This window comes from Chlorocebus sabaeus, chromosome 13, assembly GCF_047675955.1.
Source record: "Chlorocebus sabaeus isolate Y175 chromosome 13, mChlSab1.0.hap1, whole genome shotgun sequence".
In the NCBI taxonomy this organism is placed as follows: Eukaryota; Metazoa; Chordata; class Mammalia; order Primates; family Cercopithecidae; genus Chlorocebus; species Chlorocebus sabaeus.
In genome coordinates, this window is record NC_132916.1 from 40,974,095 (window position 1) to 40,993,804 (window position 19,710).

At 37.1% G+C, this 19,710-nt stretch overlaps 1 protein-coding gene across 3 annotated transcripts in view; it reads right to left on the minus strand.

The window, feature by feature from the left end:
- Window positions 1-1,892: 1,892 nt before the first annotated feature.
- GPRC6A (G protein-coupled receptor class C group 6 member A) overlaps window positions 1,893-19,710 on the minus strand; it is a 32,902-nt gene continuing 15,084 nt past the window's right edge. Inside the window, exons 2-6 of one of the 3 annotated variants that reach the window (XM_008007235.3) lie at window positions 19,329-19,632; window positions 16,106-16,942; window positions 10,276-10,488; window positions 5,547-5,670; window positions 1,893-3,064 (exon numbers count right to left, since the gene is read on the minus strand). In XM_008007235.3, the coding sequence (XP_008005426.3) occupies window positions 1,950-3,064; window positions 5,547-5,670; window positions 10,276-10,488; window positions 16,106-16,942; window positions 19,329-19,632 (2,593 nt within the window). In that variant the 3' untranslated portion in view covers window positions 1,893-1,949. The remainder of the gene's footprint in view (window positions 3,065-5,546; window positions 5,671-10,275; window positions 10,489-16,105; window positions 16,943-19,328; window positions 19,633-19,710) is intronic. The other 2 variants (XM_073022698.1, XM_073022697.1) reach the window with 2 other exon arrangements.

The following is a 19,710-nucleotide window of genomic DNA, read 5'->3' on the forward strand; positions in this document are numbered from 1 at the left end:
GAGTTAAATTTTAGGAATATTGACTTTGAAGTGTGAGGGGGGACAAGCAACCAGGTTGGTTGGAGAGTGACCTGGGCCAGAGATATGGTTTGGGGGGTCATTTGGGTCAAAGTTAAGACAGAGAGCTGGGTAATTTTGTAGCAAGAGAGTGTGTTACAGGAAAACAGATGTAGGTTGAAGATGAAACTCTGGGAAATACTCACATTTAATAGTCAAGTGGAGGAAGACAAATCTGCCAAGGAGACTAAAATGCAATGGCCCGGGTATCAGAGTAGAACCAGAAGAGCCTTCGCATCAGACTTAAGAGTTTGACTCATAGAAGGCTTTATAAATTACAGAGGGAACCAAGAAGGGGAATTTCAATGAGGAAGAGTTAGATCAGAAATATAATTAAGATTCAAGGGAGATAAACATTTAAAAATAATCATCAAGTTTGAGATATAAAGAGTAACAGGTAAACTTTCCATGAACTATTTCATCAGAGGTGAACTAGAAGCCAGATTTTAAATGAACTGAGAACTAATAGGTCACAAGTCAATAATGACAATCTTCCTCTAAACAGTCTATTGTGAGATGGAGGAAGAAAGAGGGTGACAGCTAAAGAAAAAGTAAAGATTGGGCACAGTGTTATTTTGTATATTTATGGTTTATACAGATGGGAGCAATGTGAACATGGCATCCAAATCCTTATCACCAGCCCTGACCACCACCCCCTGAGCTCATGGTCTTTTGTTTATGTGAATATTTGATACATCTTAAAATTCTTCCAGGCATCTCAAATTCAACATTCCATCTTCTACTCTAAGTTACTTCTTCTTCCTATATTACATACCACCTTTCAATTAACCAGACTAGAAGCCTATAACTCATTCTTCACCAACCACTTCAAATAAATTACCACCTTCTATATAGCTTGAATTCACATACATATCCCCCTTTCTATTCCCTGGTACAGATCCTAATCCTCGCTTAACTAGACTCCATCCTCCACCTTGTATCAGTGATCATTCTGGGGACTTTGAGCTACTTGTCCCTTCTGTGCCAGACACTTTAATGGCTACCCACTGCCCACAGGACAAAGACCCATGCTCCTTAGCAAGAAACTCCAATGGGTGGAATTCTCTCATGACCTAACCTCTACATACCAAAGAGTGCTCCTCTCCAGTAATACCAAAACGATGGTAGTTCCCTGAATGCATCTTCTTGTCACACTTTCTGTTGTTGCTCCCACTTTCCTCCTTTATCTAGAATACCTTTCTGTGCTCTCTCTAATTAGCTAACTCCTACTCATCTTTCAGGGTTTCACCCAAACATCATACTCTTTATTTAAAGTCTTCTCTTAAGCCCTCCCATCCTCTCCCAGTGTGGTTGAGTGCCATTTCTCTATACTGCTGTAACACTCTACATACATTATAATCATAGACTTCCTCACGCTGATTGAAGATGTTGATATGTGCCTGTTTCTCCTTGGATTTTGAGCTCTTTGAGATCAGCAATGACACCTTGCTGCTTTTGTACCTTGTTATTTAGCATATCACCTGGTTCATAGTAATTGCTCAAATGCTTGTTCAACTACACTGAACAGTGGAAGAAAAGTAAAAATGCTCAACAGAGGAGAATCCAAAGAGATTTGAAAAGAAGTGGTTGGGAATGCAGTAAGGATGACACATTATGGGACAACTTTGAATAGAAGAGAAGTCTTTAACCATGTGCCTAAGAGGAAGCAGGTAAAGATGGAGACCAATGAAAGAGGTAGGAAATGAAGGGAGTTTCAGGTTGAAGGCTCAATTCAATAGGCGATTGAACAGAGTGACTGTTCAACTAAAACTTGGTAAAGATGGTGGCAAGGAAATATATATGACATATTTTCTGGGAAAGTAAATGCATATCTTAGATGCAAAGACCCTGGAAACATTTTATTCTGGAATGTGGCATCTCCTAAGGCTTATTCATATACTTGAAATTCTTTTTCGAGGCAAAGTTTTAGATACACTTGTGGCATTTTCTCTGCATGTGTGTGCAAATGCTTGTGCCTGAAGATCTTTGCTTTTCTGCCAGGTTGCAGACTTGCCACTAGAGCTGAGATTGGTCATTGTGACATTGCCGTTCATGGAGTCCAGTGAAGCATGACTCACGGCAATGCTGCTCACGCTATGGGAAGAATAACTGTAGATCATCTTGAGAAAGGCAGACTTGGTGTTAATATCTTGCTTACAAATAATAACATAGCATTTGGGGAAGAATGTGCAACACAGGATTCCATAGTTAGATATTAATATGACAATAATCTCCACAGCTGGTACATATTTGCCGAATGTGGTAGCATAGATAGGGATGAATGTGATCCAAGCTATGAAGTAAATGAGCATGCCAAATGTTATGAATTTGGCTTCATTGTAATTCTCAGGTAATTTCCTGCCTTTGAAAGCAAATATGAAGCAAATGAAGGCTAGGATGGCAATGTAGCCCAGCATGGTGCCAAATGCAAGTATGGATCCCTCCTCACACTCCAGGATGATGACTCTGGGCAAGGAGACATTCACCTCTACAGTAGGTGCTGCAAAGATTAACCAGAGTGTGCAAATGACAACCTGGATACCCGTGCAAGTGAAGATAATAAGGATTGGTTTATAGAGGCACTTCAGAAATTTCTGTAATTTGGGATCAAAGCTGAAGGCTAGCAAAATTTTCAGGGACTTCGTCAAAATGCAGGAGATGCAGAGAGTAAAGCTCACTCCAAACAGTGTCTGCCTGGTTTTACATGTGAAGTCTTGTGGTTCTCCAATGAAAAAGCTCGTGCTGGCAAAATTGAGGAAATGACAGAGAAGGATCACATAGCAAATTCTTAATCCCCCGGATGATTTCACAACAGGTGTGTTCAGGTTTCTTGTAAATATTATGCCAACAACCAGAACAAATATGATTCCCAGTAGGGAGAGGATCAAGAGCAGGATGGCCAAGGAGTCATTCCAGTTGAGATATTCCACTTCCTTTTCAAAGCACACAGTGCTCCTAACAGGGGCCCAGTGAGTTTCATTGTTGCATAAAAGGCAGTGAGGCATATCTAAAAGACAGACGAGATGCAGTTACATTGTCAACATTTAAACTAGGTGATAGTCCATAATACTACAAATGAGATTCGCCTTCTGTAATAGTTCTGACTAGAGAACAGATATAGATGATTGTCACGTTGGTTACTTATTAAAATAAAGCATGCTCAAACTTAAAGAAAGTGAGAGAGAGAAGGTAAAAGTGAGGAGAAAGGAAAAGAAAGAGAAAAAAGAGAAAAAAAAAGCCAGCTGGATTGTGAATATTTAGCAGATGAATATACTCAGAATACATGCTAGCTTCTTATGCATTTGCTATTATAGATGATAGTTCCAGCACTCTTAAGAATAAGGCTTTGGAGTCAGACATAGCTTTTCTTATCTCTTCCACTTATAATTCCTGTCAACTTGAACAAACGACGGAACTTTCTGAGCCTGTTTCAGAATCTCCCATATCTCAAAAAACAATAAAATGAAAAGACTCTGCCTTGTTAGGATGCCGTACTCAATGAGATAATAAATGTAAAATGCTTCACACAGACCATTACACATAGTAGACCCTCAATGTATGGGAGCTGCTATCATGAATAAGGGTGCAATTCTTTTAAAAGAAGAGGCAATATGGCTAGGTTACTCTAAAAGCTTGAAGTCTCTTTCTAAAAGTGAGATAATGCAAAATTGCAGTCAATGGCAATTGAAGAATTAAAGTTTATTTTTTCTCCAAGTAGTGGGTAAATCGGAGCCTCTCGCACTGGAAGTGATAACTTTGAAAAGTTTTTATGCTGATTCTGGTTGCAGGGCAGCACAAACAGTTGATGTTAGAGTTGTGTCTCTAGAAGTGATATTACATTTGCTCCCCATTCCAGCCACCCAAAGTTGGTGAGTCCCAGCTTTCAACCAAAGGGCCTCTGTCAGGGTGTTCATCTGATTACACCCCACAGTGTCTGTACAACTCTTTAAAATTTTGTGTTCTCTTCTTTATTAACCTCAAAGTAAGGTTGTATTTCTGTTTATAAACTTCATGACCCTTCCAGCCTCCTCCTCTTTCTGAACTCTATTCCCCTGAAAATACCTGTTCTTTTCTGTTTGCACCACAACCACAGTTGCTAGTGTCTGTCATTTCATTCGTCCAGTGGACATTTACTGGCCTCATCTAGGTATGAGAGCTGTGTGTTAGAGACATAGAAAGGAACAGCAAATGGTATCCGTTTAGGCTTTCCTAACTCCTAGCTTATCCTCCAAGTTGTCTTCAGTCTTCTACATTTCTACATTTGTTCTTGGAAGCGACTTACCCTGGTTACCAAAAGCAAACCCAGCTATAGCCTTTAAAGAGTCCCGTACATCTTTATGGAAAATAAATGTTACATACTCCTTGGTGTTTTTATTTCTCTCACTTGGAAGATAGTTGCTAGTTACCATGTTGCCTGAAAAACTCCCTCCCTAATTATCTAATTTTTTAGGTGGTGGTATAGCATTTTTATTTATTGATCATTTAAATGTTCACTTCCACTAATATAAACATTATTAAACATGCCAAGGAATGGGAAAATTTTAAATGTGAGATAATAAAATGCAGATACACATAAAGTTCTGATACTCTCAGGTTGGAATAAATGGCATTTTTTTGTGACACAATAACAGAACATGAATCTTGGAATATTTTCATTGGTATACTTTTCTCCTTGAAGCCAATAGCAAAAAGAATAGGCATCTGAGGACTATTCCAATTCTGGAGTTCTCAGCTTTTCTACAAGATGAATGGGAATGCTCTAATAAACAAGGAAATCTGATGCTTTTAAATTAGGCTGAACTCCAGGGAAAGTGCTCATAGTTTCTTTTTAGGCTCCTAAGGCTGCTGACCTCACTCTCGTACTTTAATTTGTGTATTTTGCTTTCATCTTGTGAAATTTTTAAAGATAGGGTTGGCAAACAGTCAGTTACCAGCATCTCATCCCTGTCAATAATTGGTCCCTTGTCTCACAGAAGAAGTTGCTTTCAGGTTTAACTTTTGCTTCTTGGTAGAAATAATGAGATCACCAGGATGTGCACACCTGTTTCTCAACTCCAGGTGCCTCTGGGTTTCTATTATGTTTAGTTAATTCAATGTTTACTTTTTGTATTTTTTTGTACCCCAGTTACAAGCCAAGCACATCTGTATAGGGATACATGGCCAAAATTGACGGAGAAGTTGCATCATTTTAAGAGTTGCATACTTTAGAAAATATGAGTGAAGGGATGACATTTTCCCTTGGAAGTAAAGTAACTTTTACATCTCTATTGTTTATTGGCTGTGCACCTGTTGACACAATAGAGCAAATTCCAAGATAAAATGAAACTTCACTGGAATTTAATTTCACAGGAGCATGGGAAGCTTTTTAAATTTTTTCAAATGAAAAAACAAACCAAAATCAAATTCATGAAAAAAAAAAAAAAAAAAAAAAAAAACCTAAGAGGAATGATTCAGATGTATCACTGTCCATGTGGAGTGACTGTAATTACCTGTCTGATTACTGTAGTGATTTTCAGGACAGTTCTCACATTCATAGCAACAGATGTGTTGACTTCTTGTAGTTTTCTTCATTTGCCCAGGACTGCATTCCTTGGAGCATTTAGATTGAATTTGCTATATTAAAAGTGAAAGAAAAATCACAAGTAAATTTGTAAAAAGAATTATCCTAATCAATTATCCTCAGCTTAATTTAAGATATATTTACTAAATACTATTTTGGTCTGTTTTCATAGGATTATAGACTCTTTTTCCATCTTAGGAAATGTAAACAAGCTTTTAAGATGGAGAAGCTGCTTTAAGAAGAACACAGTTTTTGTTGCATTAAAAACTTCTGTAAGCAAATTATGGAAATTAGCCCTTTCAGAAAGTCCCTAGTAGAGGGAGAAATGTGTAATGCTAGAACTAAAGAAAATGATGATGGTTTGGGAAGTTTCAATCCCATGTTGAATGAGGGGTTCCACTAGATAAGAAAATAGCAAATGGCTAGATTTTTGTATTCTTTAAAAGAAAGTTCTTACCATGCTGGCAAGGGGCATGTCCTGTCTAACTCTAAAAAATAAAAAAAAATTGAGTTTAAAATAAAATTTAAAATTTAATACTCTAATATTAGAATATTAGATTTAAAAGACAGTGCTAAATATATAATATTTAAATAATCTTGAGAATTCAAGTTATAACTTGCATGTCGCAATTTGAATTACATGCAGTGTTCTAGTTTTATGAAACTCTAGCTAGTAATTCTTTGCATTTCAGCTATGTTATTATTCTCTGTTCATAGACCCTTTTTCATGGCATATCTTGTGAGAGAAATCTGCTTTGTCTTGTCACTTTTACTGTTGGAGCAGGGCAGAATGGTTAAATGAGTCTTTCTCAAGATTCTGTTATCCATTATTTCCTACTCTGGAACACAATTGAAGTACTAAGCTAACCAGTCTTTCTCTGGAAGATACAAATGATCTGTCTGAGATAGAAAAGAAAAGATTCAGTAGGCCCTGGGTCTGCAAGCACTGGTTTTCTTCTTCTCTCCACTTATTGCTGACCTGAGTTTTCAGCAGGTAGTATATATGCCTTGAGAATTCCCCAGGGTAAACTTTTAAAGTATCCACTCTCCTGGAGGGTGCTCAGAGGACACAAAAGGATTTAACTATGAGATAAAGTCAGACCTTGTTAGGGTCCCTTCTCTCCCTCCGCATCAAGAGCAAAGACAGTCTAAAATCTTGTACTGATTACTTTAGGCTTCAATTGATTTAGGATTATCTGATGTTTTGTACTATGAGTTCTTGTGACTTACTAGAAATGTCAATACCCCAACTAGCCTGCAAATTGACAAATCCAGAAATCTGACCTAAACGATTTCAGATATTGTTGGTTTTTAGTGTATCTTTGAAATAATTACAGGTGTCTCCATCAGAAAGGAAGACTTGTCTCTCTGTTCGTAGTGGTCAGCCCCTTCCATTTAGTCACTAAGAGCCTCACATAATTACCTGTCATTCTATCACCTTCTCTTCATTAAGTGAATTCCCTACAGAGTCTGGAGATAAGTATTGATAGCAATTAACAGTGTTTCTTGCAAAAATAATAGCCATCTCTGTATTCAAAAAGAAAATGAATCAGAGCATGTTTTAAAAGTTCCAGTGTGAGTTACGGTGTTTAGCAGAGTGCTGGGTTTGTAATGTAGTTGTAAGGATAATGGTAAGGAAAATGAAGATGATGACAGCGAAAGTTTGAGAACACAGAAGAATGGCTACATTTCTGTCTTTCAAGGAAAAAGTGTCTTGCTTTACTAAAACCTTTACAGCCAGGGGAAATCTGATTAAGGAAAATGGTTTACAGCATTACTATGTTCATTCTTTCATTCACCAAATATTGGTTGAGTGCCTATCTATGTTAGGCACTGTTCTAATTGTTGAAGCCACAGTGGGGAATGAAACATAAATATTTAGCTCATAGAACTTAAGTTCTAGTTGACAAGAGTGACAGAGTTAAAATAAGCAAAATGTACAGAATGACAGAAAGTTATAAGTGCTAAGGAGAAAAATAAGGATAGGACAGTGAGTAAGAACTATTAGGCTGATGTTGCAATTTTTAAATAAGGTGCCCAGAGAAGGCCTCACTGAGGTGGTGACATTTTAGAAAAGACAGAAAGAAATAAGAAAATTAACCACATGAACATCAGAGAAAATTATTGTAGGCAAAGGAAATAGCAGGGGCAAAGTGCTTGGGCTATGAGAAGGGAAGACACGCATGGAAGACCAAAAAGCCTGTGGGGATTGCAGGAGGACTGTACAGTAAGGGGAGGGTGGGAGATAAGGTCAGGGTGGTACTGGGGGTAGATTGTGTAGAAGTTTTAAAGACACTGGCTTTTACCCTCAGAGAAATAGGAGGCCATCAAAGGATTCTGAGCAGAGCTCTATGTTTTACAGGACCGCTTGTATCTCTGTTGTGAAAACAGACTGAAGGGGGCCGGCGCGGTGGCTTACGCCTGTAATTCCAGCACTTTGGGAGGCCAAGGCAGGCAGATCACGAGGTCAGGAGTTCAAGACTAGCCTGGCCAACATGGTTAAACCCCATCTCTGTTAAAAATACAAAAATTAGCCGGGCATGGTGGCGCACGCCTGTAATCCCAGGTACTCAGGAGGCTGAGGCCAGAGAATTGCTTGAACCTGGGAGGCAGAAGTTGCAATGAGCTGAGATCGCGCCATTGCATACCAGCCTGGAAGACAGAGCAAGAATCCATCTCAGAAAAAAAAAAAAGGAAATAGACCGAAGGGTTAAGAGAGGAGGCAGAAAACTTTCTGCAATAATCTGGGTGAGAAGTGATTGCAACAGCACTGGAGTAGGTAGTAAAAAGTGGTCAGGTTCTGAACACATTTTGAAAGTAAAACTCATTGGTTATGGAGTGTCACTGAAAGAGAGGTGACAAGAATCCCAGCAGGTTTTCTCATGAGCAACTAGGGGAAGGGGGTTGCTGTTTATTGAGAGGCGAGTAGGTTGGGAGAGAATATCAGCTCTGTTTTGGAGATTTAGGTTGACTGCTACACATCCAGGTAGAGATGTCAATTAGGCAGTTGTATATTTATTTGGGTTAGAAGTCAGAAGATAAAAATCTAGTAGTCATCAGTCTCCCGTATAATATCATTTAAAGCCCCAAACCTGGATGAGATCACTAAGGAAAGTGGTAGACAAAAAGAGGAGCAGTTCTGAGCACTGGGCACCTGAATGATTAGAGGTAGTGTGAATGATGAGGAACTAGCAAAGGAGACAGAGAATTAGTGGCCAGATATACAGGAAGAAAATCAAGGGAATGTAGTGTGATGGAAGCAAACAAGGAAAAGATGTCATTGGGGGGAGAATAATTAGCTGGTAAGTGACATATATGATAATATTCGGCTTTATTAACTTGGGTGAGCTACACAGAAACAATTTCGATAGATTGAAGAGGATTCAAAAGAGTATGGGAGGAGAGAAATTGGGGCCATTAAATGCATTCAACTGTTTCAGGGAGTTTTACTGAAGAGAAATAGAGTATACAAAGAAAAACTTGAGGGAATGCCAGAGGTTCTTTGTTTGTTGAGATGAGAGAAATAATGACCTATTTATTTCATTAAGTGGATAATGTAGAAGAAGGAAAGATTGAGAATAAAGAAGAGAGAGTATAAAATTAATGTAATGTCTTTGAATAAGTGAAAGACGTTGGAACCCAGAGGTGAAGTGGAGGAGCTGACCTTGGATAGAAGCACAGACAGTCCGTCTATAATGCCAGATGGAAAGCAGGGCCTTCTGTACCCCTGATGTGGTGGCAGGGGCCACTGGAATTCTCTTCTGATGTTTCAGTTTTGTTAGAACAGAAAATAGAGTTAACCGAAGTGAGAACGGGAAAGATGTACTGATCTCAGAGGATAGAAGAGAAGGCATAAAATAGCCATCTAGGAAGGTGAGTGAGTGCATGAACTAGGGCAATAATCTGATTGCCCTGCAGCGTTAAGAGCCCACTGGAAGCTAGAGATCATGAATTTAAAATGAGACTAGTCAGCGACCTCCCCTCCCCTCCCCTCCCTCCCTCCCTATCTCTTTTCTATTCTTCTGTTTTCTGTTCTCTCTTTTCTTTTCCTTTCCTTTCCTTTCCTTTCCCTTCCCTTCCCTTCCCTTCCCTTCCCTTCTCTCTCTCTCTCTCTCTCTCTCTCTCTTTCTCTTTCTCTTTCTCTTTCTCTTTCTTTCTTTCTTTCTTTCTTTCTTTCTTTCTTTCTTTCTTTCTTTCTTTCTTTCTTTCTTTCTCTCTCTCTCTCTCTTTCTTTTTCTTTCTTTCCTTCTCCCTCTCTTCCTCCCTCCCTCCCTCCCTCCCTCCCTCCCTCCCTCCCTTCCTTCCTTCCTTCCTTCCTTCCTTCCTTCCTTCCTTCCTTCCTTCCTTCCTTCCTTCCTTCCTTCCTTCCTTCCCTTCCTTTCCTTTTTTGCCAACTTCAGCTAAATAGGAGCTACATTGATTAGGCAGAAACTTGATTAACAGCGATTGTGCTTGGCCAGATGAGTATGATGAAGAGAGGGGCAGGGGAATTGAGGGTGTACAAGCGGGAGTTAAATAGTTGACCATGGAATTTGAGGAGGAAAGGTGGGGACAGTAAACAGGCAAGAGGGTCACTGGAGGTCTTGGTAGGGCAAGGACTTTTGCAGTTGAGGTACCAATTGCTTTGAGTGCTACAAAGCAGCCTACAACAAGATTACCTTAAGATTCCTGAACTCATTTTTTGTTTCCTGATCTGGGATGATGAAGACATCATTCTGTAGGTCATATTCTGCCATCTTGGTGACAGTCATGTGTCCATTGATCTCCTTCCAGAGCACAACATCATATCCAGTATTTAAATCCCCATGAGCATCAAAATGAAATGAATTCCCTCCATCAGTGAATGTCACATTTTTTAGCACACCAAGTAACTATAAAAAGTAAAAACAGAAATAAGCTCTTAAAATAAATGTTGCAAGTGTGTTCGTTATTCTAATGATAACACTGCCTTATAAAGTATATCACTTAAAATTGAGAGAAAAAAGATTACAGATCACTGGTTCGAGAATTCTTAACTATCTGGCAACAAATTGAGAATGAATTTCACTTGGGTTCTAGCCTCATTTCTGCCTAACTTTTGCCATATAAATTTGGAAAAGCAAGTTAATTTCTGTGAATGGTTGTTTCTAAGTATCTGCGTTTATCCTACAGAATTTTAGAATAGGTCCCCTGGTATAGACACCTGGGATCTAACTGTGGTTCTTTCTCTCATCAGAGAAATCTTGACAGGTACAATTACTTTCTATCTTATTATCTCCAATGGTTCTTAAGTTTGTTTCAATGATTGAGTATGTAGTAAAGTGATCTTTAAATTATATTTCTAAGTTAATTCACAAAATGGTTTATTTTTTAACTTGAGAGGAAAGAAATATAAGGATAAGTTGCCTGTCTTGCTACCCAGTTTGTACAGTGAGAACTTGTATACTACAGAGTTAGGACAAAAAATATTTTGCTTACAAATGGGGTAGCCATATTGAGGTTGTGCTGTAGTGGAAGAACAATAGACTAGAAGGTAGGGAAACAGGCTGCTGTTCTGGCTTCAACATTAACTTAATATATAAGTAAGCCAAATAAATATCCTTTCCGAATGCTTTCATAATGGCCCATTTATTACCTAAATCTATGGTTTTATGTGGCTTTTGTTGGGTATAAAATCTATAGAATAAGGCAGAAATTATTCTATTTGAAGACAATTATTCTATTCTCTTTCTTTTGAGTTAACTTTTTATGAGTGTTTCAATTTTTTGTCAATAGAATATAAAAAATAAGTTACATTTTCAAGTAAATAGATTAGCTATGATAATAACGTCAATGAGAAATGTTTCTTTAGCAGAATCTCTACGTGTGTATTTATTTTATGTCTCCACAGATTTCTTAGCTCTTTTAATGGATATCACTTAATTAGTGTTACTTTAAAGAAGCAGGATATCAGATCTAACATGGTGGAATTCACTAACAAAATTTTATTCTAGCAATTGCCTGGAAGAAAAAAAAAAGTAGAGAACAAAAATGAAAGAATATGCAAGAGCCTACCTCCAATGTTCTCACTTCTATCTGTTGACTGGTTTGTTTCTTCTGTTCTTTCCTTAAGCAACATATACATGTAAACCCCAGTGACTCAGTTCTTTAGGGAGCATATCCTCTTCCACACAAGTGTTTGAACTATAATTTCTACCTCTTTTTTTTTCCTGTGCTTAATTAGGCTTTATAGGCTAAAGTTCTGACACATATTTGTTCTGTAAATAATCATAAAATTGTATAATGTAAATAAACTTCCACAATTTTATACTTCTTCTTACAGGAAACAGGGTGGAAGCAAATACAACAGTATTTTCATTACTCATTAAATATAATAAAACATTTGCTATGAAGTAAGGTAAATCTTAAGCTGTTATTAAGCTGTTAAATGCTTTTTCACAGCATTTAAAAACATTTTTCATGGAGACTCTGAAATTCACCATTAATTGACACCACAAATTTAGAGAATGGGATTTGCATTTCAATTATCATCTTATTCACCTGTGTGTGATAATGCCCAGTTTTTAAGCACACATGGCCAGGAATCACACCAATTAAGGTGATATGGTTGATATTGCTTTCCATTGTTCTAACTGTGCTGATGTCTGCTCTACCTCCGTAAGTAAGGTTACTGTGGAAAGAGGTATCTTCATGGCTAAGTTAGAGAAGAGCAGAGGACACAGCCTTGCATCTGTGTCCTGATGCCCAGACTATGCCTTCTTTTGTGAAGTTTTCCATTGTGTAGGAGAAAATACACTGATCTAAGGCTGGGGCAGCAGTTTCATTGCTAACTATGTGAATCAACATGGGATAGATCTTTACTGTTAAGGTTTCTTCCATCTCTAAACTCTGACAAGTCTTGGTCACTAGAAACACTTCTTCCTACCACTTCTTCAAGATGCAATGTAAAGAGGATGAGTCCTGTCGGCCTACCATATTTTATAAAGATTAGAGGTGGTGTATATCAGTATCTAGAACCATATGTTTTAAAAATTATTAGTTATTATTATCTTACCATGCCAAAATTACTCTCATGTCTCTCTTGACTTCTGGACTAATATGCAACTACCCTGCTACACTTACTAATACATGTTTCATAAATTCATCAAATTCAACATCTCCAAAATGGAATGCTTAATATTTCTTACTCCCACCAGACCTCCACTTTTCTCTATGTTTCCAGCTTGACAAATGACACCAGTTGTCCCATATTGGAATCATCTGCAGCACTTTTGGTGCTCTCTGTCATCATTTACATCCAATCGACCTTCAAATGCTCTTCATCCTCCCTCTTCAATATCCACGTATACATCTTTTCATCCTTATTGTCTTACCTGTAGGCATTCTTATCTTATGTCTGATTTACCAAATTGGTCTTTCTCCCTTCAGTTTTGTGTCCCTCTAATCAATTCACCTTGGATGGAAAAAGTATCATATCACTCTCCTGCCTGAGAATGTCTTTAATTAGCTGCCCTATCCTCTGTCAAGTTCAAACCTTTGAACATAATTTGCAGCCTTTCCATTTAAGGAGGTGTCCCTATACTAGCAGTATCAGCATCATCTGGGACATTGTTAAAAATGTAGACTTTTCAGTCCCACTGTGGAACTACTGAATTAACAGATAATAAGATTCCCAAGAAAGTCAACTGCACATCAAAGTTTGAGATGCCCTGATGGACAAGGCTCTAATAATATATCTTTCACTAACTCATTCAGTTAGTCCTTCACTAACTCATTACAGCTCTCTTGCAAGACTCCAGTCATATAGCATGATTTCCTGCTTCCTGAAGATGCTGTGCTTTCTTTTCTCTATTTTCTGGGACTCTGCTGGAATATTTCTGTTCTGGCTAACTGCTACTCTTCCTTGCATTCACACAGAGGTCATGTTTTTTGGAGAATATTCTCTGAATTGGTAATACTGGATTAGCTGTCTCACTTAAGTACTTCTCTGCCATCTTGTGTTTATATGAAACACTATAATGCACCATCCTACATTGTAATCAGCTCCTTAATTGTTTGATTGTACACATCACTGGACAGATAATTCCTTTAGGGAAGGAATTCTGTCCTGTTCTCCATAATATCTTCACCACCCAACACACTGCCTGAAACATTGAGACACCAAACATTTACTAAATAAGTATATGAATAGAAGTTTAACTATTAGACATTCTTTCATCTCTCGCACATCACTTACTAGCTTATATATCATCAGAAGTAAAGGAAAACCAAAAAGAAAACCAAAATCACTGGTCACAGCAAGGAAGTGGTATCCTCTACACACATCTGAGGAGCATCAAAAATCTGCTGAAGTAAAACAAGCATGACTGTGCTGTCCCTGAGTATGGCTCACAAATATCACCACATATAGGGTCAAAGTAAGTACTATCCTCAAACACTGAACTTAACCCCTTTAAAATTATTTGAATCTAAAATCATTTAGAATGTACTCTTTAAATATTAGTGAATTTTGCTAGGGTACAAAGTAATCCTTAAGAATGTATCATTGACTAGGGACCCTAAATGTTGCTGATCTTTAAAATTTAAGTCTACAGAGATTTCTTTATAAAAGGATAACTCTTTGTATTATTTGTCTTACTGACTCTTGCACTGACTTGATATGGCTCACTCATGTCATGATCAAAGGAGCAAGTCATCCCCCTATTCTTCCTTTCCAATCTGTTTCTGTTTGTTTCTAGATTAACAGGTTCTGGGGGCAAAAAGAATGACTCCAGGTTCCTCGTGTTTAAATAAAACATTTTAGGACACTCTGCTTAGATGATTTCTTCTCAAATCTTATCATCAACATGTTTGAGACTTATTCCTAATTTAAAATACTTTCTCTATTTTTCCCCATATCTTCAGGTGGTGAATAACTCTTGCTATTTGCATTTCTTTGTCCTTATGAGGATCTTCATATAACCGCCCCCCCGCTCCACTTTATGTCATCTGTCTCTACGACTGTTCTCTATGTCTCTTTCTCAATCTCTTATTTCTAAAATTCTATGTGGTGGTATTATTATTGTAGTCTAATTTTAAAAATTAAAACTGTTTTTCTGCAGTGCACCAGGCCAAAAGCCTTGGAATATATTAGAAAACTTTGTACTGACCTTGGAATATAGTGAAGAATGATGATCTAAAAAAGATAATTTATGGCTTTTACCACCATCATTAAAGTTTTATATTACAAAGGGAATGCTTTCATATAGGTGTCTTAAAGTCATCAGACATAACTATATATATATATATTTTATATATAGATATATATATATTTTAAGAGTGCACTTGAGAAAAGGTCCTAATCTCTAGTTTTACCCCTTTATTAGATTTTTGGCTTTGTATTTATAAGGTAAAAAGTAGTTTAAAAGTGAGCAATTTAAAATACCCTCCCACCATTGCATGATCCTCCCAAATGTTAACTGGTCATACCAGTCCTCAGAGATGGTATTTTTGGGTGTTTAAAGTAAAAAAAAAATGACAAAAGTAGAAAAAACTTGTTCTAGATATCCACTTGTATGATCAGAAGAATTGTCTTACTTCTTTACCTTCTTTTCTCTTACAAATTTAAAAAATACATATTTTGTAACATGATTCTGCCTCAGGACACACAAGTTTGTCTTTGAATACACGTTATTGAGAAATTTGTTTCTAATAAGTAAAACATCATTATTAAAGGAAGCAATGTAGTTTTCAATGCCTTGTTCAAGGGCATTTGAGAAAGCACAATGGAAATTTTTCACTAAATAAAGCCATGTTAAATTTTAAGTTTCCCCAAACTAATCAAAGAGAAGAAAGGGAAAAAGTTCTTTTACACACAATTGCTGGTTTCTTTAAACCTGGAATATCATAACTGACCTAACAACATTCCTTTGACGAATACTGGAGTCCAAGTCCTTTACGTATATACATATACACATAAAGACTCTAATGGTCTTATGTGTATATGTATTTATTTACTCTACCTCCATCCTAATTGAGAGTCTTAACTATAAATGTTGGGATTATAAACCACCAAAGACAGTGAAAAGCAAGGAAGGTGGAGTCAGAAGACCTAGACTGCAGTTGTATTTCTGGTACTTCCTAGCTTTAGTTTCCTCATCCATCATATTTAGTAAAAAAACAAAAGGATTATTAAACATGTCAGCTCTAACTCTTGTGTTTTTTTAAGAGCATTTAAAAGTGATAATTTATATGACTCAAGGAAAATAGCATCATCAAAATAATTTTCGTGGGAAATAAAAGAAAACAACTTTGGTAGGTCAGAGTAGGAAGTGAAGATAAAATACAACTCTATTATCTTCAAGAGTAAGGCACTATGATAGAAATGCAGGTTATTTAAACACTGAAAGTGCCGATTTATAAAAGGAATAGGATTAAGAGCAATGAATATAAATCTTTGCAAATTAAAACAGGGAAGGAAATGCGGAAAATGATGGTAGGAGAGTTTTTCCTGGATGTGTAAGTTACTACCTCCCATGGTTGAAAAGCGTTGGGGTTCTGACAGTCACGAGCTTGACACAGATCCCGAATGGCATAACCAAGGGCAAACACTGCAAGTTGAATACTATGAATGAGTCCTGGCTCAGCATAGTCCCGGAGGAAGTCATTTCTCATGAAGAAGTTTCTTTCTATAGCCTTGTTAGCCTTGTAGGCCAAAGTCCTTTGAGAATGATTGAAAATGCATTGGCTCAAATCAGTGTCCTTGGCATATGTGCAGGCAGATAAATGCATGGCATATTCATGTAAGAGTTTGTTACTGTCACTGGGAAGCAAGTGCAGATTTTGAAGAAAGGAATGGAAAGCGGATATATTCCCTCTTCTAAAGGTAAATCCCACAACTTTGCCAATCTTTTTAACATTAGGAATGGTGGTAATCTTGGTGGCAGTTGACCAATTATCACTAGCAATCCACATCTTATTTATATTCATTTTAATGGCTTTATTGAAGAGATCAAAAACATGGAATTGCCTCAGAAATACCACAATGACATTAACCTGGGCTTCTAAAATGATTTTCTTCAGTGTCTGATTGATTCTGACTTCAATGGTATTATCTGAAAGAAAGGCTGGAAGAACCTCTTTGAAGGCTATGCACACGTTATTTGCTTCAGCCTGAATTATAAAAGTGTTAAGAGCCAATCGTCCATAGTCATCATCTGTAGTTATGATGCCAATCCAGTTCCAACCAGATTTCTGAATCAGGTGAACCATTGCTTTAATTTGATGGAAGTCACTGGGCACAGTCCGTAAAAATGAAGGAAAGCGAATTTTGTCACTCAGGATTTCTGCAGTTGATTCATAACCCACCTGGAAATAGACAGAATATTTTAGTTATGGTGTTGAGGAACTCCAGGTGACTGTTCACAGTAGGTATTCCTCTCTTTGATTGCTGTAAGTTTTCACGACTTTCCTTAAATTCTCTAGCCTTTTTCATCCTTCTTCTATGAATTACTACTTTACAAACAGCTTAAATCATGATACTTAGTCCCGATGATGGTTTAGAATCACGACTTTCTAATTATTTCATACTGTGTTTAGTACAGGCCTTCTGAGAATTCAGGCTCTCTCTCATTTTCCATTTACACCTCTATATTCCTCTATATCTATCTTGTATCTCTGGCAGGGGGCCAAGAGTGGATATTATTCAAATACTTAGAAGTAAATACAGGAAAAATGCAGTCCATCACATAAACAAAATGCTGTTTGGAACATCAGTGTGCTCAAAATCTTGTCTAATGCATAATTTGGGTGATTTTATTCTAGGTAAAGTCAATCAGTCAAATAATCATCTTGTCCAGGGATCAGCAAAATTTTCCTGTAAAGAACCAGATATAAAATATTTTAAGCTTTTTTGGTCATGTATAGTCTCTGTCATATCTTTTTGTTGTTGTTGTTACAACCTTTTAGAAATGTAAAAACTATTTTTAGCTTGGAAGCTCAAGAGCATGAGAGCCACATTTGGTCCACAGGCTGTAGTTTTCTGACTCCTGATCTAGTCAAATAAGTATCAGCATTTTTGGAAGACCTACTTAATGTACACAAAGTTTTGCCTGATTCATAGCTTTGGTGAATTATTACCTTCTATAGATGCAATAGCAACATGTCACTTGTTCAGCATTTCTTTTTTTTTTTCTTTCTTTCCTTCTTTTTTTTTTCTTTTCTTTTCTTTCTTTTTTTTTTTTTTACCTACTTGCAGCTGCCATGTGGTGTGGTGGAAAGACAATAGGCTTGGGAACAAGATAAACTGTTAGAATCCCAACTCCAATAAATTTGGGAATGTTATTTAATGTTTCTTTACTGTAAAGTTATAAGATTCTTGCTAAGATTAAAGGAGAAAATTTAAACAGATAAGAGCACACTTTCAGTAAACCTAAGTTACCTTCCAAGTACCTGATGTTGCTATGCTTAGCCACATTAAGAGCTGAACTTTCTTAAAATTAGTGTTACCCATGGAACGTCCCCTTACCTTTTCTGCTGTCTATTACAGAAATTGCATTTTTGCATTAGCCAGTTGTTGTTAAGTCTGCTTTCCTTACTTATCACCTAACTAGTTTCATACATAGTCTAGAAATTTTAAGCCAAAGCCTTATCTTTGATGTGTTTGATAAATAGTTCTTTTTGTTTAATCATTTTGGATTACATTTTTTAATTACCCACATCACTATAATATAATGGAACTCTAATAGTCTTTGTATGTATACGCATTTATTTACTCTACCTCCAAAAAGTTATGTATTTTGAATTCTTATACACATTTTCATTATGTTACATATATATATATATTTTCTGTCTGCTCACTTCTGTCAGATGGTCATTTCTTAATAATCTGAATATAAACCTTTTTCTTTTCTAACTTTTGGCTTCTCCCTTAAGATTAGAAATCAGTGATGTAGAGAGTTACAAAGTAGTGTGATTTCACAATGAAAGCTAAAGAGACTTAATTGACTCTGAGCAATGTTCAAGAACTTAGTACACAGTGCTCTGATATCTGATTTGTTTTTTTCAGAGAACTTTTTGCTTACTTTCTGGTTATCGGCTTGCATTCCAGGGAAAGAAATAGCTCTACAGTCTTTGCTCAATGCCTTCCCATCATATTCAGAACAACATGCAAACTGTCCCAGGGCTTACAAGATGCCACATGACCCAGGCTTTGCCTATCTCTACAAAAGCATCTCTTACTATGTTTCCTTTTGCTTTGACTGATCTAGCTAGATTGGCCTTTTTGCTATTCTTCAGGCATTCCAACTTTGCACTTGCTACTTTCTCAGATACTCTTTCTCCCCTCCCTCATCCTCTCTTCACACTCCTCACTCAAGCTTGAGACTAAATGTCACTTCCTCAAGAAGTCTTCTTTTGACCTCTCTGTCTCCTTACTCCTGAATCTCTTTAGTTTCTTCATAGCATGTGACTGATGTTATTTTAGAAACAAGGCAGTTTAGGCCCAAAGATGTTTGTGTCTTATACAAATCAAGCTGAAAACAGTCAGAAACTAGACCTGATAGATTGAGGGGTAATTACTCCCTTAGTACTTTTCCACTATACCCTCTGTAATGGCATGCATCCTTTCTTTAACTAAAGAGAAAGAAAGGTTAAAGTAAAAGTGACTCCCTAACTAGTTTCCTCAGGTTTCCCTGATCCTTTCATAATAACAAATGTGATCAAAATCAATGTATGGAGGTAGCACAAAACCTACCTGTGGCATGAGCTGTAAATTCAACATCCTGGAGACAGCCATTGTTATTTCTGAATACCCAGAACCTATGACAGCCTTAACTCTTGGCATGCAGCTGGAATAGTCACACTTAAACTCCACAGTTTCTTTGGAGCAGTTGAATTTAGAAAGAAACCTCAGAGTGGCTGCCATTGCCACTGTGACTTCTGTACAAGTGTCATAGATTTCATACCCCAGTTTGACTCCAGATAATAGTGTTGAATTGTTGATCATCTCAATGCTGTGTATCATGGCAAGAGTTTGAAGAAAGACTGATATTTCAAAGCTGTTGGGAAACAAGTTTTTTTGAAATCAGAACATAACTCTTCTATGGACATGCCCATATCTCATTTTGCCTACATCT